We start from the raw sequence: 27,591 nt of genomic DNA, 5'->3' as shown, positions 1-27,591 counted from the left end.
GAAATGTATAGTTAATTCTACACAACAGACAGCTCAATACAACTATATATAAAACATCCATAGAACTGCGAAACAGGCCTGTCAAATTCAACTCTGTTTCGAACCATGAATATTTAGATGCCTTTCAAAATAAGAAAAACAAAGATATATGACCAAACTTCACATTTTGTGCAGTGGCTTAATGTACTAAGACAGTGATTTTAAAAGATCAAATTCAGTATACATCTTATTGATGATCAGGGGCGTTTCCTCCATGGAGGCAAGGCAAAAAAAGAAAAAATAATCATGAGAAAAAAAAAGCAAATATTACTAAATGTGGCATTAAAAAGTGCAAATCGCTTGTTTTTCTAAAGTAACACTGCCGAACAGTGACACCAGTAGATAAAGTTACAGTGGGTCGCCACGTCTTTCTTGCCTCCCCTGAGTCCATTGAGTTTTAACAGACCCCCTAAAGCGTGTGGTGGGTTTAGTGGGGGGTAATAGAGAATTAATGGGGAAAGTCATGTGAGAGAGGCAATGCCTCCATCTCGCTATGATTGGTTCACGCAATAAATCCCGCCTCTTGGTTTCGTGCATGTTCCGCGTTTGCAAATCAGTGAATGAACAAAATACTGGCATTAATGGGAAGACTAATGAAAAAAGTAAGTAAACAGCTCAACCACTGTAGATATCATGCTAAATTGCATGTTAAGAGTTTTATTTATAAGTTTTTGATGGGAAAATGCTTAATGTGAAACTTTCATATTTTGGTTTCATCTGCTTGCCTGCACATACAGTACATAGAGTAGTAGGCTATATTTTTGATCCTCCAATATCACTGTCTTAGTGCATTAAGCCACATTAATCATTTTCTTTATAATGGTTTTCTATGGGAGAATGCTTCACAATGCAATTTAACGCGTTACCTTCATATTCTAAGTATGTATATATTGTGCATCATGAATAGGGTGTATACTTTAATTTGGTCTTAGTACATTAGCACTTAGTACAAACCTGGTAAAAATAACTGGAGGAAAGCACTGCCCTCCAGGTGGGCGCCCAAGTGTCATAAAGAGAAAACTTTGAATAGACCTTCAAACTGAATTGCTTTTTAAAATCTTTAAAAAAATTTCCAATACAGTCCAGTTAAGCCAACATTCAAAGTTTGCCTATTGAAAAACTTGCTGTTCTATTAAAAATGTACAATTGAATAATGGATTTCTTAGAGTTCTAATTCATTTTCATTTCGAATCCTTTTTTTTTGGAATTGGAATTAAAAAAATATGTTCAGTTCTAAATGGTGCACAGCAAGGTTATATGTCTCCATGAGACATTAAAGCGGATGTGCTCATGTATCATGAGTGGATACACACATGCAGCACACACACAGACACACGCTCAGGGTGAAATATAAATTGAGTGCTACAGACGCCAAACTACGTCATTCCTCCCCATCATTCTCGACACGCTTTTATTATAGAGCAGGTAAAGCTGAACGAGTGAAAAGCGAGGCGAGGACAGAGAGAGAGAGAGAGAGGTGAGTGGGGAAAAAAAGGAAACTCACTGTTGGATGTCAAAAGATCAATTACATGAAAAGTCAATGGAAGTACACATTTAGCTTCTCAACCAACGACCCTAGCTGTGAGATCATATAAATTAAAGGCAACATAATTACTCCATGTTACTAGAGGGTGCCTTTTTATCCATTAACAATGAAGAAAGAAAAAAAATACTGAGACACAGACCAAGCAGAATAAATATATAGTGCTCGTGCAAAAAAACAACAAGTTAACAAAATCTATTTGATTCTGGTCCATGACTCAGACGCTGCAACTAAGTCAACCTGCTCACCGGCATCAGCTTGGCACATTAATGATGCCTAAAGCTATCAGGAAGAGAGCCATTACGCTTATTACATCCAAGGCGGATTCGTCTGAAGACACTAGACTTGGAGGGCAATTTCCTTCTTTTGTCAGTACACTCTTTTCCCCAGACCTGCACTGTGTGTGATTCAGCAGGTGGTAAGCATTTTACCCAATTCAGATGACGTCTCAATCTGACGCCACAGACTCTACAGCCACAGAACAGCAGTTTGTTTTTCATTTCAAATCTCTAATTTTATCCACATTGACGTCATTGCTAGAGGAGGTCAACATAACCGGGTATGTCAATGCTATTGTGATTATAGAACGTTTTAGAACATTATGGGGCCGATGAAGTGAGTGAAGCTCTGAAATGTATTTTTGAAATAACTGACAGACAAATTCAGGACGGGTTCTTCACGTAGTTCTTGGGCGACAGGGACAATTTGTCACTTCACATTCAACCCTAGTATTACTCAATAGATAGAGTGGCTGGAAGTGGGAGAGAGGAATAGACGAACCATTGATGGGAGTGAGCTTCCAGTTGCGACGAACGGTGGTGTCACTGCGGAGGGAGAAGTTGAGCCTTCCTCCATGCTGGGGCCCATCGCTGTCTCGAGAGGCCAGAACCAGAGCCTGATCCTCCCAGCGAGGTGTGCACAGGTACTTCCAGGAGTAATCGCCCACCAAAACTGGGCTGTTGTCATTTACATCCAGAATGTGTACTGTCACTAGCGTGGATGCAGACAAGGAGGAATTGCCTGAAGGAGAGAATAGGTGACAAAATATGAATCATTTTCATCTTTAGCTCTGTTTAGTGTGCATTTAATCTGTGTATTTCAGTATGTTCCTGTGTCACTCTTAAAGGGACAGTTCACCCAAAAGTGAAGAAGATATTTTCAACAATATTGGTAACCAAATAGTTTTGGTGATCACTGACTACCATTGTACGAACACTCCCATTGTTCACACACCACACCACATAATCTTTATTATACAGTATATCAAGGCATGCATTATTAATCTGCTATGTGTAAAGAGAGATGCAACTCCAGCCAGTGTTCAGTGGATTTAAGCTGGTTTGATAAAGCTGCTGCTTGCACCTAGACTGGGTAAACCCAGCCCGATCTGCCGGCGATTTTATTTCGCCCTGCAGCTCAGGCTGGAAGCCTGTACATTTTTCTATCCTGCTTCCGTTACAAATCTGCGGGGATCAATCACAAACTGGCTTATTGACCTATTAGTGGGTTTAACTAGACTGGGTAAACCCAGCCCGATCGGCCAGCGATTTGATTTCGCCCTGCAGCTGTATGTCACCCTGTATCATTGGTCGGATTGGTTGAAGGACTATCCAATTGCATACAGAGTCATTTGAACTATGCCAGTTGATCACGCCTCTTGTGCAGTAGAAAATAGAGAGCAGACTCCCCAGACTAATGTTCAGTCTTAAAAGATTGAGCCTGGTCAGGTGATAGCCAGACAAGCTTGCACCATTTCTTTGCTCTCTTCGCTGCAGTACACATTTAAAACAGATGTTTTAAAGCAGGCATTAACCTGAGGCTAAATATTGGTCCGGAGATACATTAAAGGCTGTGCAGATTCAGATTAATGCTACAAAGCTACAAGTCATGTTTTACAGAGAGATATATTATTATAAAACAATACAAACTGATTTTAAAAGGAATATACAACTTTATAATATTATATTTTATCTAGCAAAGAACAGCTCTTACTGCCTGAATCACATTAGATGAAAAAGTAGCCTACATACATCCGGCATGCAAGAGGGAGAAAAAAATATACCCAAAATAAATCAATAACAAAAATAAAGCTAATCTAATCTAAACTAATCCTAATCGTTTTAAAGGTCTTGAAATCATAACTCATTAGAAATAATATTTAATAAAATATTTAAATAATAAGAAACATAAAGTAAATACAATTTTCCCATATTTGCTCTGCCACCTGCATCTGAAATATTTATTTCAATATCACAGGTATTGACAAGGCTTGACTCTCATAGACAGTCGCTATATTTCCCTGTCCATTTTTCAAAGAAAGCCCTGAAATAGGGAATAACAATACACTCCAGCAAATATACTAATGCAACTCATTTCAGACAAACCTTCAATAATAATAATAATCAATAATAATCAATATTATATTTAACTTTATTTTAGCCTCTTAACTTTGGAAAAGGTTGAAGTCAACTTAAAATTGTATTTTTGTTAACATTTTGTAAACAGATATGAATATTTTACTAAAAATAGTTTAGATATAAAACAATGAATGAATGAGGCATTTATATAGAGCTTTCATATGTACTACTGTACACCCAAAGCGCTTTACAACTATGTCAGGGGTCTCTCCTCAACCACCACCAGTGTGCAGCATCCACTTGGATGGTGCCACGGCAGCCACAGTATAACGGCGCCTGTCCGCTAACCACACACCAGCTATTGGTGGAGAGGAAAGAGGGTGATAGAGCGAATTCAATGGATGGGGATTATTAGGAGGCCATGAATGGTAAGGGCCAATGGAGGGAATTTGGCCAGGACACCGGGGTTACACCCCTACTCTTTTACGAGAAGTGCCATGGGATTTTTAATGACCACAGAGAGTCAGGACCTCGGTTTAATGTCTCATCCGAAGGACGATTGGTGGACCAAGTTCCTTACAATAAATCCATCAAACAGCACACTTGAATTCATTGCTTTTTTGAAATATTCATACATATACATTTCTGAAAAGCATGTGACACAATTTACTTCCTACAGCTTTGTACCACTCTCTGTCCATTTTTAGACATCTCTTTGTGCAGAGTGCAATATAGTAAAATTCCTTGAAAGTCAGACGCTGTCATATACTAAGACGTGTATTATTTTTGCTTTGCATCTAGCTTCTTAATTCCTCTCTCCTCTTATGCCGTTCCTCTCATTTTCAACCCTGCTTCAACACTCAAGACCACACAGGACCGGGAGTTGTGAGTCAAATCTCTTGTTCTTGTCTCATTTCTCTCCTTTCTTTCTCCCTCATACAACATTTGTGACTGAGCATTCTGGACTGGACTGATTTCTCATCTGAGAGAGCATTGATGGGGAAGAAGGTAATTGGAGGGTGAACTGTGTGACCTTCACATCTCAAATCTTTCCTCCACTCAGGTGCGGAGGAACAATGTGGAATTCTGTACCACACACACATGCTGCAACATCTCAGCTGGTGACTCATTCATCACTAGTTACAATGTCTGAGATTTCTCTCACGGCATGTGGATGTGGCCCAGAATCTTCAATGAGATTTGATACTGAATAGAGCCTGTCACAGCATTTTGAAATGTCAAGTGTCTTGGCAGCACTGATGATTTTCAAAAAGAGAAAGTCGAGGGATGTTGATTTTCCCAGATGTCTTGCATTGATAGCCTCTTTTTATTGCACTTGCTCTGTATAATAACTCCAGTTTGATGGACATGTTTATTCAAACAAACAACATGAATTGACAGCCCTCCACAGTGAATGCACAGCACGAGGAGGGAGAAAAATATCTCTTACGTCCATCTTCAGCCACCACCTCCATGGTGTAGGTGCTGTTCTCCTCTCTGTCTAAAGCCTGGACTGTCTTGAGCTCTCCTGAGTACTTCCCAATGGAGAAATACTTCTTAGTGTCTCCTCTCAGAGAATATCTGAGGAACAAACAGTCAGAGTTTGAATCCCATAAATTCAAAATGTGATATTTGTGGTAACTGAGATTTATGTACATAATTATATAATTTTGTGAAACCTATGTATCCAAACAAAAATGCTGTAAATACTGAAATATTGAAAACAAAAACATCAGCCTCTATTACAATTTGTTAGGTATGCTTATAAAATCATTTCAAAATGTATAGTTTCCTGTGCATTCAAATCTATCACATGCCCTGACTTTTAACCCAACATATTCCCAAATACAATCACGATTTTATTATGAATATTATAACACTGTTTATTATATTGTCCTTTGTCTCTAATAAACTGTGAAAAGCAAGTGGAAATATTTAGATTAATCATTGAATTTTTGAGTGGCCCAAGGTTCTCTTTAGTTTACGAATGACTGCAAAATTTGTAAATTGATTCAGGGCATAAATCAGTGTATAAATACCTTTTGCATTGTGACTGGTGGTTATATTTACTGCTTATTTAAATGAGTGAAATATCACTTTACCTGATTGGATGTGAGTCAGGGTCATAACCTCTGATTGTGGCAATAACACGTCCTGGCTCTTCGCCTTCTCTGACAGTTACTTCATAGTGGCTTTGAGACAAAACGGGGCCTTCGTTGATGTCATCGATAAAAATGGTGACAGTGGCTGTGGATGCTGGTCCGTATCTGCCTCGCACCAGAGCAACTGGGTTCTGAGCGCTAAGTACCAGTATGTACTCATTCTCCCGCTCAAAGTCCAGCACCTACACGCAAGTGACAAATGAACACACTGTTAGTGCATCACATATATTTTTTTTTCCCATGTTTGGGAGGATGGTTTCCAGAGAAAATAATGCCACTCTGTAATTATAAAAAAGAAAAGAAAATGAACAAAAGGCAGTGCTCTGAATTTCACAAGCAGCTTTCTTAATCTGTACCAGCACACTGTAGTCCAGGACAAAATTATCACAAAATCAGAGAGTGTCTCACAAGTCATCATAATGTGTCACTATCAAACTGCATTTCTGAATAAAAAATGTTTTCAAATCAGTTTCTGAGTGACCCATTGTGTGCTGTGATGTCAATCATCAAACTGAAGGTCAGACATTTCTCTGGATGCGCACAACCTGCTGATGTCACTCTGACTGTATGTTATACACTGGGCTGTCTTCCAGGAAACATAGCTGTAATACGAAAGGTAAAAGATTGCAAAATAAATGTCAATTTGGGAGTGTGTGGTAATGACGTGATTACTGATGTCAAAACACCTTTTGGCAACACTTTAGAATAATGATCCGTCATTAGAAGTAACTATGCAGGAAGTAATGCAGGACTAATGAGTAGTACTACATAAGTAATATCAAATTTAGGACAAAGATAGTTCCTTATTAGGTAATCAATAATTACTGAAAGGGATTGGCATCACTAAGAACTAACAGGTAACTATGACAAATTATAAAGAATTACTAATTAATTATTAATCACAACATTAACGAGTCTGATATGTGAGAAATAGTTTTTTTTTAACTCTCAATGTGGTCATTTACATTTACATTTATGCATTTAGCAGACACTTTTATCCAAAGCGACTTACAACTGAGGAGTACAGGAAGCAATCCATCATGAGGGGGCAGCGAAACACAGAAAGTGCCTGAAGTACTAAGCTTTGGACATCGCACAGAGCATCACACACTAGGGCAGGGAAGAAGTAGAGGAAAATAGAGAAAAGGTTTTTTTTTGTTGTTTTTTTTTAAGATAAGGTTAAGTGCTCGCGGAAGAGGTGAGCTTTCAGCTGTCGTTTGAATGTTGTCAGCGATTCTGCAATTCGGATGGAGGTGGGAAGATCCTTCCACCAGCAGGGAACGGTGAATGTGAATGTTCTGGAGAGGGATTTTCTGCCTCTCTGTGATGGTACCACAAGCCATTGCTCCTTAGCTGAGTGAAGGCTTCTGGTGGGGGTGTAGACTTGTAGGAGCGAGTCAAAGTATTCAGGAGCTGAGCTTGTGGTGGATCTGTAAGCGAGCGTAAGCGCCTTGAACTTGATGCGAGCAGCGCAGAGAGATGAAGAGTGGTGTGACGTGGGCCCTTTTGGGCTCGTTGAAGACAAGACGTGCTGCTGCATTCTGGATAATTTGGAGCGTTTTGATCACACATGATGGAAGTCCAGCCAGAAGCGCATTGCAGTAGTCAAGCCTAGAAATGACCAGGGCCTGGATGAGAAGTTGTGTCGCATGCTCTGTTAGAAAAGGTCTGATCTTCCTGATGTTGTGGAGCGCAAGCCTGCATGAACGAGCTGTCTTTGAAAAGTGGTCTTTGAAGGACAGCTGGTCGTCAAAGATTACGCCAAGGTTTCTGATCGACCCTGAAGGGGTGATCAGAGATTAACCTAGCTGGATGGTGAAGTCATGTTGTATTGTCGGATTGGCCGGGAAGATGAACAGTTCAGTCTTTGCCAGGTTGAGCTGCAGGTGATGTTTTTTCATCCATGCCGAGATATCCGCCAGACAGCTGGAGATTCGTGCAGCTACTGTGGGGTCGTCTGGTAGGAATGAAAGGTAGAGCTGAGTGTCATCAGCATAGCAGTGGTATGAGAAGCCATGTGCCTGTATGATGGGTCCCAATGATGTAGTGTAAATGGAGAAGATGATAGGTCCAAGAACTGAGCCCTGAGGAACCCCTGTGGTCAGCTGATGTGCTTTGGATACCTCCCCTATCCAGGCAACCTTGAAAGACCTACCTGTGATGTAGGACTCAAACCAGTGGAGTGGAATCCCTGTGATGCCCAGTGATGAAAGGGTGGCCAGAAGAATCTGATGATTGACCGTGTCAAAGGCAGCAGATAGATCGAGGAGGACAAGGACTGATGATTTGGAATCAGCTTTAGCTATCCGCAGGGCTTCAGTGACCGACAGTAATGCAGTCTCTGTGGAGTCGCCCCTTTTGAAACCTGATTGGTTGATGTCCAACTGATTATTCTGTGAGAGGAAGGATGAAACCTGATTGAAAACAACTCGTTCAAGTGTTTTCGCTATGAATGGTAGGAGAGAGACAGGTCTGTAGTTATCTATGAGTGATGAGTTTAATGTGGATTTCTTAAGCAGTGGAGTTATCCGAGCCTGCTTGAATGTGGTAGGGAAGATGCCGGTGCTGAGAGATGTGTTGATGATGTGTGTGAGTGGTCATAAAATGCATCACTAATTACTCATGTGTTACCTAATAACTATGTAGGAACTACTAGTGACCTGAACCATTATTTTAAAGTGAAAACTATGTTTCATGAACTGGCTTTTTAATTTTTTTTTTACTGTTGTCTGACGTCAACTTATTGCGTCCGTGTTGTTTTTACATTCAAAAACATCATAATGAATAAGTAATAGGCTATTTTCTGCCCTGGTTTTGAGGCTCTCTGAAGAAACGCTCAGTTTTGATGAGCGTGCCGCACTGAAGACTTGGAAGTAGACGCCCACGGCTAGGATTGGATAAGATTTGCATATTTAATGAGCTTCTGCTCCCCCTGTCAGTGACAGCGTGTGGCAAACGGCAACCGGAATGAATCGCCCAGTCCACAGCCAGGGCTCGCAAAATGTCTTTATCAAACAAACACAATGATTCACCTCTCATCCACCCGCGATTGATTGGAATGATATTTTTTTATTAACGTTACTTGGCCTGCCCGATCGATTAATATAACCGCGACACACACACACACACACACGCGCACGCCCTTCAAATTGAGTCAAGAGAGCGAACAATGCACATCAAGACAGTAATGAACCAAGAACACCACAAATAAAGTATGCTCCAGCCTGTGACAGTGTGCTAAGGTAGGTTCTGTTAGACACGTACACATAATCCATAGATATCAAACGATCTGTAACAATGCAATACTATCACATATAAAAAACTTTTTTTTACTCACATTAGTGTGTTGCTTCATTCGTTCATGTAATCTCATCCTGTCTGCAAATCCAGCCTCTTGTTTACAAACGACTCCGTGGTTAAATGAACATACGTGCAATGTCTTCCCCACGTGAGCTGGATATTCATTAAAAATAAAGTTCATCCATGCATTCATAATATTGGAATCCGAATGCTTAAAAATCCGAATCCGAAAAGCTTATGTGGTATGTTTACTGCTTAGAAATTCGATGCTGTTTAGCTCAATGCTGCTCTTAGCTGTCAAGTTAGTGGCAGAAGTCGGTGGGCGGGGCTACATAATCAGGGATTGTTCTTCTTCTGTTGAGGCGGTGCTTCACTACACTCTCACGTCATAGCCGGCCACATTCTGAAATCGATCGTTTGCTGAGCCAGCTGTCAATAAAAGCTTTTCTTTGACTAACAAGGAAGTTTTCAGCTCTGAAATTTACAGGATATTCTTATATTACTATGACCTTTTATATATCAAAAGGTCAAGGGAAAGTTGATTTTTCAATTCATCATCCCTTTAAAATAATGGTCCAGATCACTAGTAGTCATTGAATATTGTCCTTCTTTACTCTGAATAAATTCCTAAAATGCATCACTAATTTCTCAAGTGATACCTAGTCACTTCAAGGACTACTAGTGATCTGGACCATTACTTTAAAGTGTAAAACCACTATTTTTTATGACTTTATTCAGAGTAAAAATGATGACTGATTACGTCTCAGACACACGATAATGTTCTTTATAATTTGTCAGTTAGTAATAGTTATTAATGAGGCTAATCTCAGTCAGCAATTATTGATAACCTAATAAGGAACTATCTCCTAATATTGATATTACTAACTGATAAGTTAAGCTTGTTTCTATATTTGTTAATAGAAGTGTTAATGTAGTACTACTCATTAGTCCTGCATTACTTCCTGCATAGTTACTTATTAATGACGGACCATTATTCTAATGTTTTACCTACCTTTTTTTATACAAACCAGTAATTTTGATCTTTACATTTTCATTAATCTTTTAACTTAATTCTCAACACTTCACCTCTAATGTGTGTTTGTTGAAAAATCAACAAAAACCGTCCTTACTATAATTGTCAGTGATGATGCTAATGTTAAATTAAATGTTAAATCTGTATGTATGTTCCCAGAAATAAGAAAAAGAGAGAGAATGTCAGACAGAGACAGAGAGAACTCTACAGAGAGAAAGACTAATGCTACTGACGGGAACAGCATTGCTGTTTTTTCCCCACTAGTAATATTACATCTAAATGTCACTTAATTTAATTCACTAAGTCACTTTATCCACTTGTATTTTAAAGAGCAGACATCATTCTGACCAGACCCCGCTGTTCTGTCATTCTTTGCCTATATTACATTTGTCATCCCAGCCACCACCATCAGTTGACCGGTGTACAACTAGGATTTACAAATAAAATGCAACCAAGACAGCCAGGAACCCGGTGGCAGTGTTAGATGACAAATACACAGTCTTGTATGTTCATGAAATCTGGAAAATCAGACCCTTCCTGTCTGAATAAAGTCCTTGCAAATCACAAAAATGAACAAAGTTATAAAATAAATACAAAATCTCTTTCCAGAAGCCTTGTTCTCTCTGTTCTTGTGTGGTGGAATGAATTTCAAACCTCCTCCCAAGCTACTCATCACTAATAGTTGTCTATTTTCTCAACTTTTCTGCATATCTGCTTCTGTTTATGCTTCTATGTTCCTTCATTGCTTGTGACGTTCCTCATCTGTAAGTCACTCTGGATAAAAGTGTCTGCTAAATGACTAAATGTCATAATAATTTTACCTTTTTTTTCCTAATGCACTTTGAGAAACTCTATTAACAATAATGAATTTCTAAAATTATTACATAAAGCTTTGTGCCCTTCCCATGCAATAATGAGTTGTCCTTTCTCTGCACTCAGAATACATGAGAGAGTTCTCCACACCTGTCACTATGGACAAGAAATTAGCTGTTCTCAAATCCTCAGCCAATCCCTGCATAAAATCGAACACAAAAACATTGTTTACAGCTCCTGACAACTATAAAAACACCAGCCAACTGCTCTAACATGCTTCAAGGCAACAGCAAATTTCATTTGTTACTGTTGTTTACTTAAAAACAGTCCTTCTATTGAAAAAATACAGAAAATACTTTTGTGGTCTCCCGCGTTGACTGTCCATGCTGCAAACATGGTATGCTGTAATTAGCGCTGACTAAGAATACAATACAATTACTTAATTGGGCACAGAACAACATCCGAGAGAGTACACAAGAACACAGGTAAACACAATGTGAAACAAACGGCTTATCTCCTTGACATACAAATCTCTATCAGTTGAAATGTCACCACCTCCCAGCTTGCAAATCTGATAAAAAGCTATTAGAACATGAATAAAAGATAATAGATCAAACTGGTTGTATATCACAGAGAGGGTGGACAGAGGTCAAGATCAAGGGAATCAGTGACACTAATCACGTGCTTGTGGTGACCCTTCTGTTGAACAACTGCATCACCTGAAGGGAATGTAGGTCACGGTGAGGATCAGGCCTTGAGCCCTGGCTCTATGGCCAGCTAAAGAATGACTTAACTGTTTGTTTTTATACAAAGCCCCACTTAAAAATGCATGAAATTCATTGCGCTACATCTTTTCATAATTTACTTCATTTTTCTGAGCCATTACTTTGAACCAACTGGGCCCAAAGGCATTTCTAGTTCACACAGGTACCAAGTTTTGTAATTTTGAAAAGTATATAGACAATTTGAAAACCAGAAAAACATATTTTCATGAAATATGTTGCTTGAAAAGTATTTGAAGAATTCAGATGCAAAAGCCTCTAAAAGCCACTTCGGTCAAAAATGAGATAACAATACTGAGTGAATGCTCCCTGCATATAGTATACGTTCATAAAATACTTAATTCACTTCAAACCCACTAAATCCCAGCCTCAGCCCATTCAGAAGTACCGGTACTTAGGTAGAAATCTATACATAGAAGCCTGACAAAAATACTTATTTTAAAGAAAAACGTCAGACTGACTTGGAGGCTTTTGCATCTGAAGTCTTCATTTGAACTCTTGGGGGTTGAGTGGTGAACAACTTAACACTTAAACTACATCCATGCACTTAACCTATAAAAATACCACCAAATATAAATGAAACTGTTCAGCAAAGGTAAACACAGAGATAATTATAGTAACTTAAGAGTATGAACAATCATACATTTTGACAATTTGACAATGAGCATCTGCAGTGTCAGTCCCATTCTGAATGTGGCTCGCTTGAATGTGTTTAGAACTTTCCGACAGAACATCAATTTCAGATCACAGATTAAAAGTTGGATAAACAAAGAACAACCACATTATGTCAGGGTGATAGCTCAACATTTTTTTCTAATTCAGTGAAAAAGAACAGACCAACAAAAGTTCTCTTTTTTTTAAAAAAAGTCCTTAGCTCCCCTCAACCCTCATTTCAAACACTGTTGAAAGGTATTGTACTTTAAAGCACATCCTTTAAAATAAGTGCAACACATCTATGAATGGCAATAGTATAACACGGCAGAGATGATACCTTATCAAGGATGAGTGCAGCTTCGTTGGTCTGTCTGTCTGTCACTAGAGTAAAAACCTCCTCCTCATTCCCAGATTCAAGTCTGTAGTCCACCTGCCAGCTGTCTCCACCCCACTCATCTGCGTCCCATGCAGACACTACAGTTACTGTGGTGCCCACTGAGGAGTCCTCAGCCAGATGGAAGGGTCCATACTAGAGAGACATAAACAAATCAAAGATTTCTAAGATACTATACACTTAAAAATAAAGGCTCTTTATTGGCATGGATGATTCCAACCTTTAACATCAGGGTTCCTCAAAAATCGATCCTGGAGTTCGATCCTAGCCCCAACCCTGATCAAACCCACCTGAGCCAGCTAATCAAGGTATTCAGTATCTCTAGAAAAATCACAGGTAGGTTAGTTTGATCAGGGTTGGAGCTAAACTCTGCAGGACAGTGGCAATCCAGGACAGAGTTTGAGGAACCCTGTTTAACATCAATGAAACCTTTACATTGCATAAACGGTTCTTTAGAGTGGAAAAAGGTTCTTCAGATTATTAAAGGGTTAGTTCACCCAAAAATGAAAATTCTGTGATTAATTACTTACCCTCATGTCGTTCGACACCTGTAAGACCTCCGTTCATCTTCGGAACACAAATGAAGATATTTTAGTTGAAATCCGATGGCTCTGAAAGGCCTCCATTGGCACAATGTACTTTACACTCTCAAGACCCATAAAAGATACTAAAGACGTCGTTACAAAGTCCATCTCACTACAGTGGTTCTACAATAATGTCATGAAGCGACGAGAATAGTTTTTGTGCGCAAAAAACCCCTAAACAACGACTTATATAGTGATGACCGATTTCAAAACACTGCATCATGAAGCTTCGAAGCGTTATGAATCAGCGAGTCGAATCATGATTCGGATCGCGTGTCAAACCGCCAAACTACTGAAATCACGTGACTTTGGCGCTCCAAACCGCTGAATCGACTCACTGATTCATAACGCTTCAAAGCTTCATGATGTAGTGTTTTGAAATCGGTCATCACTATATAGCCATCGGATTTCAACTAAAATATCTTCATTTGTGTTCCGAAGATGAACGGAGGTCTTATGGGTGTCGAACGACATGAGGGTAAGTAAATAATGACAGAATTAAAATTTTTGGGTGAACTAACCCTTTAAAATGCTTCTTTTATGAACTGTTTATTGAAAGTTTTTTGGGAAACCCCAATTGGTTCTTCTATGGAATCATGGCAAACCATTTGAAGTCTTTATTTTAAGTGTGTATTCAATTATGATAAAATTGAGAATAAACCATGAAGCTATGTGTGTGTTTAGAAAACAGATAGCAAGATAGTAAAGACTTTTATATTGTTACAATGGAGACTATTTTAATCATTTATATTGTTGTCAATGGAGAAAGATGCTTTCTGAAGTCATATTTTGTAGTTACAACATCGACCAACAGGAGCTAACAACACCATGCTGACAACCCTGACCACTTGCTATATTGCTGTTGACCTTCAGAGCTAATAAACTCCTAACATACAGACATGACCCTCTCAAAATTGTTTCCATCTCCAGAGAGAGAGAGAAAAATAGGAACAGAAGAACCAGAATATTAGCTGAATGTGTGGGCATTGATAGGAGAGTGCCTAGCAGAAGAGTAGAACATTTATGCGTGTTAATTTCTGCAAACAATCCTGTTCATTAATGTAAGTACAGCACAATTTTTCCAAACATCATCCATCTAAGAAGTTCTGGCTGCATCATAGTGACTAAAAGTCATTGTCAACGAAATGGGGGGGATACGTAATAAAATTGAAAAGGCACACAGCTAGTGAGGTGAGATTTATGGATGTTTCCAGAATGCAGAGCAGGGCTTATTTCAAAGAGGATCTATATATACTTCTTGAATTCAAGCCAGCACCGCTTTTTTACCCCTCCACTGCAGCTGCCCTCCATCTTTACACCAGCACTCTGTCTGCACCCACATGCATCTCCTGTATTATTCACAACACGTAGGCGTAAACATGCAGGGTGTTTTCCAGAAATCAGGGACCACTGCCTGCCTCCATCCTGCATCCGCTCATTGCTCATCTCTTCTAGCCATTTTAGTCAGCGATCATCATCTCACTGTTTATTATTCAACTCGGCCACATCAGTGAACAAGGATGATGACATAAGAAAGGTGCTCAAGGCTGTTCTGCATAAGTGAATGCGCTCATGTACCATAAATAGAAAGCGCTACAAATTAGTAAGTGGTCATATTTAGAACATCACCTAAGGATAAGAAATTCTTCCAAAAATAGCAGAATCAGACATGTTGAGTAAAAATGCTTTACATAAAGATCGCAGAATAATATACTACATTTGCTCAATGAGCATTTGTAATTATGGATGCACTAATATTAACATTCTGGCCCATACAGATAAGGTGATAATTTACTTTAATGTTCTGGTTGAAAACTGAAAAATAGCTCATATTAAAATTCTACAATAGTTTTTCATTTGTCTAAATAAAAAAATAAAATCTAAAATCAATCTTTTAAATGCTACAAGTGATTTTAGGCTTCAAAACATTACAAAGTACAGTCAAAAATGTATATTTATTTTGAGATGTCCTAAAGGCTACATTAAACAGTGCTATCAAATTAATACAGATGTATAGAACTAACACACACTTAATATAAATGTGTGTATAATCTCAAATATATGTATATACTCCTTTTGCTGCCAAAACCACCCTAACCCGTCGAAACATGGACTCCACTAGGCCCCTGAAGGTGTGCTGTGGTATCTGGCACCAAGATGTTAGCAGCAGATCCTTTAAGTCCTGTAAGTTGCAAGGTGGGGCCTCCATGGACTTGTTTGCTCAGCACATCCCACAGATGCTCGATTGGATTGAGATCTGGGGAATGTGGAGGCCAAGTCAACACCTCGTTTATGTAAAAGAAAACGTGATTCATCAGACCAGGCCACCTTCTTTGATTACTCCGTGGTCCAGTTTTGATGCTCACGTCCCCACTGTTGGCACATTCGGTGGTGGACAGTGGCTAGCATGGGCACCCTGACTGGTCTGCAGCTATGCAGCCCCATAAGCAACAAACTGCGATGTATTCTGACACCTTTCTATCAGAACCAGCATTAACTTCTTGAGCAATTTGAGCTACAGTAGCTTGTCTGTTTGATCGGACCCCACGGGCCAGCCTTCGCTCCCCACGTGCATCAATGAGCCTTGGCCGCCCATGACCCTGTCGCCAGTTCACCACTGTTCCTTCCTTGGACCACTTTTGATAGATACTGGCCACTGCAGTACCTGAATATACCTATAATTTCTGTCAGGACCACTTTCGTCAAAGATGATTGACAATTAGCATATAGTTTTGGATTGGCGGTATGGTTCTGTTCTGGGCAGGAACTCCCTGTGCATCCATGCAGCCTAGCGTGGATAAGAGCAGGGAGAGCAGCTATAACCCCCCCTCTTAGGGTAAACAGAACAGAAACAACATAAAAGTATTACAGATATCATTAATGTCAATTTTAATGTAATTCGGGAATTTAGTCTGATTCAAGGGGAATTGGAATGGCTAATCCTGATTGGATGAGAGGAGGAGCTGGGGATGAATGAGGGTAATTAGCTTGGGAGAAACACGATAGCTGCTGATAATACTGAAGGAGCTTATATATATATATATATATATATATATATATATATATATATATATATATATATATATATATATATATATATATATATATATATATATATATATATATATATATATATATATACACACTCACCTAAAGGATTATTAGGAACACCTGTTCAATTTCTCATTAATGGAATTATCTAATCAACCAATCACATGGCAGTTGCTTCAATGCATTTAGGGGTGTGGTCCTGGTAAAGACAATCTCCTGAACTCCAAACTGAATGTCAGAATGGGAAAGAAAGGTGATTTAAGCAATTTTGAGCGTGGCATGGTTGTTGGTGCCAGACGGGCCGCTCTGAGTATTTCACAATCTGCTCAGTTACAGGGATTTCCACGCACCATTTCTAGGGTTTACAAAGAATGGTGTGAAAAGGGGAAAACATCCAGTATGCGGCAGTCCTGTGGGCGAAAATGCCTTGTTGATGCTAGGGGTCAGAGGAGAATGGGCCGACTGATTCAAGCTGATAGAAGAGCAACTTTGACTGAAATAACCACTCGTTACCACCGAGGTATGCAGCAAAGCATTTGTGAAGCCACAACACGCACAACCTTGAGGCGAATGGGCTACAACAGCAGAAGACCCCACTGGGTACCACTCATCTCCACTACAAATAGTAAAAAGAGGCTACAATTTGCACGAGCTCACCAAAATTGGACAGTTGAAGACTGGAAAAATGTTGCCTGGTCTGATGAGTCTCGATTTCTGTTGAGACATTCAGATGGTAGAGTCAGAATTTGGCTAAAACAGAATGAGAACATGGATCCATCATGCCTTGTTACCACTGTGCAGGCTGGTGGTGGTGGTGTAATGGTGTGGGGGATGTTTTCTTGGCACACTTTAGGCCCCTTAGTGCCAATTGGGCATCGTTTAAATGCCCGGCCTACCTGAGCATTGTTTCTGACCATGTCCATCCCTTTATGACCACCATGTACCCATCCTCTGATGGCTACTTCCAGCAGGATAATGCACCATGTCACAAAGCTTGAATCATTTCAAATTGGTTTCTTGAACATGACAATGAGTTCACTGTACTAAAATGGCCCCCACAGTCACCAGATCTCAACCCAATAGAGCATCTTTGGGATGTGGTGGAACGGGAGCTTCATGCCCTGGATGTGCATCCCAAATATTTCCATCAATTGCAAGATGCTATCCAATCAATATGGGCCAACATTTCTAAAGAATGCTTTCAGCACCTTGTTGAATCAATGCCACGTAGAATTAAGGCAGTTCTGAAGGCGAAAGGGGGTCAAACACAGTATTAGTATGGTGTTCCTAATAATCCTTTAGGTGAGTGTATATATATATGCTGTGATAGACACCGTATTCCTATAGGTAGACGTAGATCAGCTGACAGTCAGCTGATGTGAGCTTGACTGACGTGACCTGTCAGAACTAATGCTACGCTTGATTACTGGTGAAATGCAGAATTAATGTGAATAAACGGTCCTAATTGGTGTCATCCAATTATGGCTATGAACACTGTCCATTTGCAGTGCTCAAAACTAAAAAAAGAAACACGCACAGCTAAATTATTACATGTCCATAAGCCCAAGATTAAAGCATGGATTCCCCCTGAAAGCTCTTCATCTCATCTGTCTCTGTAAATCACATTTTCTAGAACACAGGTCTAGTACACACACACTCTCTCTCTCTCTCTCTCTCTCTCTCTCTCTCTCTCTCTCTCTCTCACACACACAGAGAGAGAGAGAGAGAGAGAGAGAGAGAGAGAGAGAGAGAGAGAGAGAAGCTGACATCAACAACATCAAGTGTCCAAAAGAGAATTTATGTAATTCACAAAACTAAAAATAATATATAAAGGAGACATAGTAGTACCCAAAGTGCACAGCCCTTACCTCATGATGGGAGAAGATAGGTGGGTTGTTATTTTCATCCAGAACTTTGACTATGACAGTGCATGAGCTGTTCAGCCCTGAGGAACAAGTCAGAAAACATGAATTATCTATTTATAACAATATCACAGTATTGGTGACTGCCATTAATATCAAAGGTCAGAAAAAGTCTTGCAAGATCTCATGTTGCTGTCTGACAGCATATCAGATTCTACATGGCATATTATTTATGCTAGCTGACGGACTAATACTATGTATGTGGAAAGAAGTGACATTTTGGGAGCCATCAGTCGGGTCCATAAAGTGAATAAAACCGTGCTGCATAACTACGCTAATTACCTCAGGTGTTATAGGAAATTATGTTTGAGCGTCACAATGTGAAATCTGAAAAAAAGGTGTCTCTAATCATGCAAACCAATCAGAGAAAATTGCACAAAATGACACTTGTTTAATTACGTGGTGCCATTCTAACTAGACTAGTTTTGCATTGATCAGTGTTGGGAATGTGTCGACCTTTAGCGTCCTCTGCTGTGATGGTGAGTGTGTACTGTGGAGCAGTGCCCTCCATGCTGTCCGCCTGCACTGTGATCACTCCCGAGTCCCGGTCCACACGGAACAAATTTCGAGGAGTCTCAGGCATCTGGCTCACCAGCCGATAAAAAATCCTTACGTTATCGGTTTTCGGATCGTCATTATCTGCAGCTTGGACTGTGAGAATCTCTGTACCTGTGAGCATAAGATCATACCACTCATTAATTTGCTTTGTTTTAGTATTTACATAGGATTTAGCATTTATATTGTGCATGTATGTGTGTGTAACCTTTAGTCGCAAGCTCCTTAACCACAGTGTGGTACTGCATCTGTGGGAATGTAGGTCTATTGTCATTGGCGTCCCCCACCATCACTCTCAGCTCCACAGGCTTAGCAATCTCTCTGCCATCTGGCCTCTCCACCACTATGTCAATATGAAACTAAAAAGGAACAAAAAAAGAACATAGAAAGGAGTGGTAATCTAAATAATTCTTATGAATTCTCATTTGCAAAGAAATCAGAGCTGTATGTCATCTGTCTATTGATGTAATAGTCTGTGGCCTGGAGTACATCATGGCGAAAATAAATCATGCTCACTTAAATCCCAAATGTACTACAGATTGACTATAAACATTTATTAAAAATAAAATTAGAACGGGCTATTTGAACAAAATGTGTTTATTTCTGTCTAAAACACCTGTCACATACCTGTTATGACACTGTTGGCTAAAATTCACAGGCAACTGAACTTAGTTATACATTTAGAGATGTTCTATCAAAGTGGCTAGTTAGAGAGGTACATGCATAGACCTATTTACAGCAACATCATGAGACTTATGTTGCTATGTGAGTTACATACTGTACCTGGAGGAGAGAAGTCTTGTAACATCACTGTGTGATTAGTAAAAAATGATTGGGATTTCCCTGTACTACTGATGAAGACAGGTACAAAGTTTCAGCTTCGTTTGACTAAATGTAAAGGAATGGATGAATGCAAAAACCTCCACAGGCATATGTACCTCCAAATGGATACCGTAGCAATGCTGGCCTACTCTTATGTAATGAAATGCCATGGAATTGATGATATTTGGCTCTTGATTGAAAATGTTGAGAAAGTTTCATTATTCTATGGTCAATTGGACTTTATTTAGGACTTTTCATTCACCTAAGAATTCATTTGAGAGGAACTGATGAGGACTTTTTGGGCTTAACTTGCTGATTAGATAATGGCTTTATGTACACTACTACAATTCAAAAGTGTGAAGTTAGTAATATATTTTTTAAAAGGAATTAATAGTTTTATTCTGCAAGGATGCATTCTATTGATTAAAAGTTAATACAGTAAATGCATTTTTAATTCTATTTCAAATAAATGCTGTTCTTTTGAACTTTATATTCATCAAACACTCCTGAAAAAAATATCATCATGTTTCTACAAAAACATTAAAACAATTTTCAACATTTATAATACGAATTGGTTTTTGAGCAGCGAGTCAGCATATTAGAATGATTTCTGAAGGATCATGTGACACTGAAGACTTGAGTAATGATGCTGAAAATTCAGCTTTGCCATCACAGGAATAAATTGTAATAATATTTTGGAACAATTACTGTATTTTTGAACAAATAAATGCAGCCCTGGTGAGCATAAGAAACTCCTCTCAAAAACATTAAAACATCTTATCAATCCTAAATCCTTTTAATGGTAGTTTCACGAGTTTGTGTGCCCATATAATCTTAGTGAAAAAGTGGTAAACAGATTTGGCTTGCCCGAGCTCCGATTGCCCCCCTATAACAGGCAAAATTGTACAAAAAGGAGGAGCAGGGGAGGAGGAGGGATGCTGCAAGGACTAGCACCGGGAAGAGGTAAGCTGCTGGTTTTATACCTTGGTATCAATTGCAAGATTAGATGGGCGTACTCCTCCAGAAATGACGTTTAATAACTTCACATAAATTCACTAGTTCACATAATCCTCAAGCATGAGACTGATTTGGAGCTGTGTTCAAAACGGACTTGAGTGCAAAACTTTGCTCATGCTCGATCCCTGCTGGACTACTTGTTTAAAGAAAGAAACATAAATGGACAGAAAAACATCAGCAATAAATGTTATTGGGGTTAAAAATGGAGTTGGAGGAACGCCAGAGTGAGTTTTTACAGTTCTCACTTTTGTTCTCTTATTATTTAAATAATCAACAGCAAAACTGTTCATTCTGTTCTAATGAAATTCAGACCGGATTTACCACATTTAGCACTGAAGTAAATCTATAAAAGTATGACTGAATTGTTTGTCTTTCACCTGGTCCTGTGTTTCTCTGTCCAGAGGTGCATTCAGGTAAATGATTCCTTCCCTGTTGATAGTGAACAACATTTCTGGAAACTCTCCCTCAAGACTATATTCAACTGGACTGCCACTCCACTTCACCTGCAAAAAACACACACAAAATACACAACACAATCAATCAATACTATTGACGACATTAGTTAACTTGAGGCAAACTATATACCCAAAGGCTAATCTTCAAACCAAGACTGCTTTTTTATACAATGTTCACAAAGCACCTGTGAGGGCACCATCCAAATGGCTTGGACATCAGATTTAAACAACGATGAGATACAGTGTTTGAGGAAAACCCTGCATGTTTAGGCACCGCTGATAAGTGCGGTGAGGCCGGCACCTGCCAAAACAAACCAGCTGCCCTTGCAATGGAGGGATTTTCCACTGCGCTGCCACAAATGATGCAAACGGTCCTGGAAAGGGTGTGGAAACGCTCCGAAGAAGGAGAGGACCCTAGAGAGGGCAGAGCGAGGGGGACATGTGTATCTCCTCAATACCTCGCTCTCCAGCCGTTTGTTATGGAGATGGCTCTCCAAACTCAAGCACATTGTATACATCAGCGGGCCTCTCTAAAGATGACCTGCCCACACTGTTATGAACCGTCAAGGGAGCAGAGCTTTGAAGAGATTAGTGTCGTCCTGCTGTTCTAAAAATGGTGAGCACCAACTAAGGTGATGTCATCTATTTAGTTTCCATGGCCTGTTTTTGATAGACGTGATAGAATCCTCTTAGGACGAGTCTGTTCATGCCTTTGATGCTTAGTGCTGTGGATTGACAAGAGAGAGTGTTAACAGTTTGATGCTGAAAACGTATTCTTGTGATAAGGAGAATGATGCTTTAGCAGTCCATCCATGCTCAAGTTTCACTGAGGAGATGCGGGTTAATACGGGAGAGGCCATTATTATTTTCGTTCAGTTATGTTTTCTTGTTATCACGAGAGAAAACCCCCCACAATGTTTCTGATCAGCCAGAAATCATTTAATTGGCAATAGACCCTTGTCACATTTCCGGGTCGTCATAGTTGGGTTAAATCTTGTAGCGGTAAATGAGAGAATACATTTAATATATTTTTTTTGTGTGCCCATTTGCTCAAATAGCAAAAGAAAAAGGCCACAATAGGGATTTCACAACTTTCAAAAAGAGGGAAAAAATAGAGTGAGATTGATAACGGCAGTCAAAAGAGAGAAATATGTTAATTTTTACCATCACTCCCATAGACGCTGTATTAGAAACACTCTCACAGCAGCGGTAACTTGTTTTTTGTAATTTGATGCAAAAGTAATAAAATACAAAGTATTAGTGTTATAAATGTACATATATTAAAAAAAAAATTAAATACAAAAAACGTTGCAGGATTTACGATATTGATGACCTTTAAAACACATCAACACAGTCTGTGAAAAGGGTCTATAAAATTGACCACATTTAGAGTCACAATTGTGTAACTATAAGATAAAGTTGTAGCCTCCTCCTCTTCCTTAAGTATACTGATTTGGAAATGCGCCATCACTCATGAGTGAATCTCTAATCAAAGTAAAAAGATTATTTGCTCATCCATGATGCACCTTTTTATATTTATTGTGCTTATAAAATGTTAAAAAATTAGATAACTTTTACAGTAAGTTGAGATCTCGATAAACACATTTTTTTTTGTGTTGAGATTTGTCGTAATCCCAATAAAATAAGGCAAAAAAGAAGCATAAAAACAAAGAACGATAACTATAACTACTGTATAACTAAAGTTTTAATAGTCATTCTAATTCTATAAGAACACGGCGGTTCAGAATACAACTGTAACAACGACATCAGCGGAAAAATATTTTTGGAATCACTTTCAGAACTATTTTTTTTCCCAGAGCTAATCAACACAAACAATGACAGTCAATCAGTATCCACCCAACCATAAAGAGCTCAAGCATTTCAAAATGTCAAAAGGATCAACAATTTCACAACAAAATATTAAAACATTCAATTGGAAAGGGCTTGAACTTTGCGATAAAGCCCCTAAACTGGAGATGAGTAGGCGGTTCCTCACAGACAAATGTGATGACTGACAGGACAGAATGTCAGGCTTCTCCTGAACTTATGTTTAGAAATTTATTAAAATGCAGCGCAGTGAAATCCAAGAATCTGTAGAGCATTTACTGTTTATGCAAGACAAATTTTAATAATAGCACATCAGCATCTTGTAAAATTAACTATGGAGTGCACAGATCACAGATTTACTGGGACAATGTCAACTTTTTCAGCCTGAAAAAGATTTAAACGTGGCAATTTCAAATGCTTCGTCTTATACACACTCATTCACAAGCAGCAAATTGTAACTTTTGAGCTGTCATTTGTCATTTAGGGTCAATTTGAACAAAAAGTGTAGAGAAAAATCTGATTGCACTATTGTGGCATCAGCTAAATGTGGATGAAATGGGGATAAAGAATGGACAGCTGCCGAATTTAGCTGCTCTTCTGAATTGTGGCACCCCTGTACTTGGTGGATTTGAGTGAGAGCAAACAAACAAAGCTGACATCCTAAGCTCAAGTCATCCACTAAGCATTATGATCAAATAAAGCTCTTTATCTGAAATACCAAAAGTGTTTTGTAGGAACACATGAAGTTAAGAGGATTGAGATACATTTTTTTAGGTTTATATCTATGCCATTTTAAAAATAGAAAAATGGAGAAGGATGAAATGAGGAGTACTGTACTGCAGTGTTGCTATGAGAGACAGAGAGAAATGCATGACACACTCTGACTCTGAGTCCTTCATGACCATTAATCTGTTTCATAACCAGTGTAATTCCAGCCACCCACATACCCATCACAGCACACATGAGTGGGTGGGAAAAGGCTTTTCCCATAAAAAAAAGAATAGAAAAAAAATTCCAGACAGAACCAGCACACATAGCACATGTCTTATTGTTCTTAATCTGACTTCCTTACATCAAGAGTTCTTTGATGTGAATTCTTTTAAATATAATATGTCAATGCAATATCGATGCAATAATATATTATAGCATATTATTGTATTAATATAAAATATGAGAAATGTATTAACTTAATAAGGCTAAGTTATTTATTAAAATTATATTGCATATATCAAAACCAATACTATAATATAGAACAGTGTCTCAACCATTTCTGTCTTTTGTACCTCCTAACTTTGAAACAATTTTCATTTAGAAATTGCTAGCAAATTTCACAAAGAATCGCAAAGAAATACCAAGTTTATTAAATTACATATTAAGTTACGAAATAGAAAGACTGAAATAGTAGAGAGAGAGAACGATCAACTACTTTTTAAAGGGGTGGTTCCGTGGTTTTTTTCTAGGTTTGGTTGTGTTTATGGGGCGCAGTATAACATGTCTTAATACTTATTTTTTTTTAAACGCCGTATTTTTCTTATATTTTACCTTTATTCCACATCGCTGTCTCCACTGTCCTTTGAACGGCTCGTTTGCTTCCTGCTTCTATGAAACCCATCCCGCCGAAAAACGCAATAGTCTTAGATTGGTTAGATGGCCAAATGTAGTTTGTAGTTCTGCAACAGCTCTCTCTCTTTCGTAATGACTGCGACGTGGCCTCGCCCACTTTGTTGCGTGTTCGCGGGGCAGTGTTTATGTTAATAGCAAGGGTTTATGATGTCACCAACCCGGGAAGAATCTTGTTGTAGTCCAAACCGGCCGTTTTTGTAGGCAATAAACTGCCATAACTTTAAAAGACTATATCTCCGTTTGCATTGAACTTTCAGTGCTGTAACTTTGCAGATACTGTTTATGCTCAAGCAAATTACACACTAACTAAAGTTTAAAAAGTGAAATCGCATGCAACCACCCCTTTAATAAACAGGAACCATAACACTACATTTAGGAACACAATGTTAATGCAAGACAAATCACTGAGGAAAACAAAGGGCCGACTAATCGACAGACCGAGATGGAGGGATGTTTTCGGTGACCCGAGGCAGAGCCAGGGGATCCACTTGTCAAGCCAGAGCTGGAGACTGTAAGACCAGAGACAGATCCACACAGCAAAGTGGAGTAGAAAAAGGAGGAGCCAAGGAACTGAAGCAGGAGCCAGCGGAGGTGGGGCAGTGGAACCGGCTGTCTTAGTTAGAGGCAGCAGGAAAGGGAGGCTGGGTGGGACCATCAGAGATGCAGGAGACTTGGAGCTGGGCGGGACCAGCTGAAATGCAAGAGACTTGGAGCTGGACAGGACCAGCGGAGACGCAGGACACTTGGAGCTGAGCGGGACCAGAGGGGATAGGAGACAACAGGAAAAAATCTCTTCCATTTCGTCAAAAATACAGAGGCCAGGAAAAATCCACTCTCAGCGGTAGGAGTATGGGCAGGGCTCCAATCCATCCCTTCATATTCCACGAGCACATCGACTGTGACGGGCGATGTTGCTGGATTGTACCTGGTAAGAATTTCTGTTGGGCTTGGGCTCCGTCACAATGGTTGGCTCAGGTGTCCACTCTTGCATCGTATGGATCATATCGTCGCTGCCCGATGAAACTCACGTATGTCCAAAACGCTTACTTTTCAGGAAGTGAAAAAAACACTGTATTTCAAAAGCAGTTGAATATAGCGTTGTCATACTTGGTACGGCATCTTTACATGTAACCATATTCTTGCCAGTGTAATGATATAATCCACATTTGACCAAAATTTAGTTTAAATGGACATACGTGCATATTTTACAGTAACGGTGGTCGATACGTGTTCTTCCGATCATTAATTAGAATGGCCAAGTCACGTTTCATATTAACAGAGGAATACGTGCTGGACATTCTCAGCCTCTGGCCAGCGGTGATAGCAGTATGAGTGAGGCATGTTCTAGTGACAATCATGACAGTAGCATTACAGGCTATAATTTGATCAGTTTGACTAAGAAAAAAAAGGCTGAATCTTATCAATGAGACCGAGTTTATTTACATACTAGCAAGCAAACTAATCTGTGAAGAACTAGATTAGAACTAAACTGTGGAGAGCTTCAATGTCGTACTTTCGGCTATCCAGTGCTGAGCTTCGATGAAACAACTTCACGAGACCGGCGAGATGCTTCCACAGGGCGGGAGATACGCGGCGTGATTGACAGCTTTGAAACCAAATGGATATACGTGAAAATCAGATGACATGATTTCACAACTTTTCATTGGCCATTTAGATATGTGAAGCATACTGTATACAGAAATGAACCTGGACATTCAATCCGTCGAAAAATCTCAAAATCTGCAAAATGGACATACGTGGTTTTCATCGGACAGCGACGATATGCTCCGTGCAGGGTGTGAGAGGTGGCTGGCTGATCTCTGGTTCCGGAATAGGGATGATGAGTTGTTCACCAGCACCCACTCCACAAACGCAAACAAAATCCCCCTAAGAACAATTCACAGGTAGTCGTGCCTTGGACAAAAATAGTGCTGGGCAAATTAACACGGGCGATTCATTTTTTTAGTTTAACGCATTAAAAATATTTAACGCAATTAACGCAGCGTCCATTTTTGCCTAGCGTTACATTATATGATCATTCTCTTATTCATATAAATGCTTTTAAACCATCTGTGTGACAAAACAAAAGAGAACAGGCTGTATGTCAATGTCCTATCTGTGTGGGTCATATGTCAGCTCATTGAGGGACACCCTGACTCGCGCCAGTCTCGTGCACACATCGAGTTCTCTTTTGCTCTTGAACAAACAATAACAAAACAGAGAATTTTACCAAAATGCCAGTTTTATCAAGTATTCTCATATTAGGAGTCTTAAATTAGCTAAATAGCGTCTTAAATGAACTTGTGAGAAAATGAGATGAGTGGGACAGCGCGTCAGATCCGCGTCATGTTCGGCAGCGGCCGATCTTAAAGTGACAGTAGCACTGATGATCTCCGTCATTAATGTTAATCAAAGAACAACGGGAACAGAACATTTTTTAGCTTTAATGATGATTAATATATATTTAATTTATTATTCATGCAGTTAAGAAAGGTGTTTGATAACTATTAAATTTCTGTATAGGCTATGACAGGGAAGGCCATGGGTAAATATAACATTATAATGGGTTTATGTAGATTGTTTTAAGTTCACTTAAATTAAAAGTAATACATGTTGAAATTGGTAGCTTTCATTTACACTGTAATGTAATGTCATTGA

General features: G+C 39.2%; 1 protein-coding gene across 1 annotated transcript in view; it reads right to left on the bottom strand.

Annotated features, from left to right (window-relative positions):
* Positions 1 to 27,591, bottom strand: part of cdh16 (cadherin 16, KSP-cadherin) — a 54,212-nt gene that overhangs the window by 5,979 nt on the left and 20,642 nt on the right. The window contains exons 8-15 of the mRNA XM_079810886.1: positions 21,406 to 21,531; positions 19,398 to 19,548; positions 19,091 to 19,303; positions 18,581 to 18,657; positions 13,021 to 13,212; positions 6,042 to 6,283; positions 5,390 to 5,520; positions 2,363 to 2,602 (exon numbers count right to left, since the gene is read on the bottom strand). Of these exons, the coding sequence (XP_079667012.1) occupies positions 2,363 to 2,602; positions 5,390 to 5,520; positions 6,042 to 6,283; positions 13,021 to 13,212; positions 18,581 to 18,657; positions 19,091 to 19,303; positions 19,398 to 19,548; positions 21,406 to 21,531 (1,372 nt within the window). The remainder of the gene's footprint in view (positions 1 to 2,362; positions 2,603 to 5,389; positions 5,521 to 6,041; positions 6,284 to 13,020; positions 13,213 to 18,580; positions 18,658 to 19,090; positions 19,304 to 19,397; positions 19,549 to 21,405; positions 21,532 to 27,591) is intronic.

This window comes from Gobio gobio, assembly GCF_949357685.1.
Source record: "Gobio gobio genome assembly, chromosome: 2".
NCBI classification, from domain to species: domain Eukaryota; kingdom Metazoa; phylum Chordata; class Actinopteri; order Cypriniformes; family Gobionidae; genus Gobio; species Gobio gobio.
Note: the sequence above shows the minus strand (reverse complement) of the source record. Positions and strands in the feature narration are given on the sequence as shown.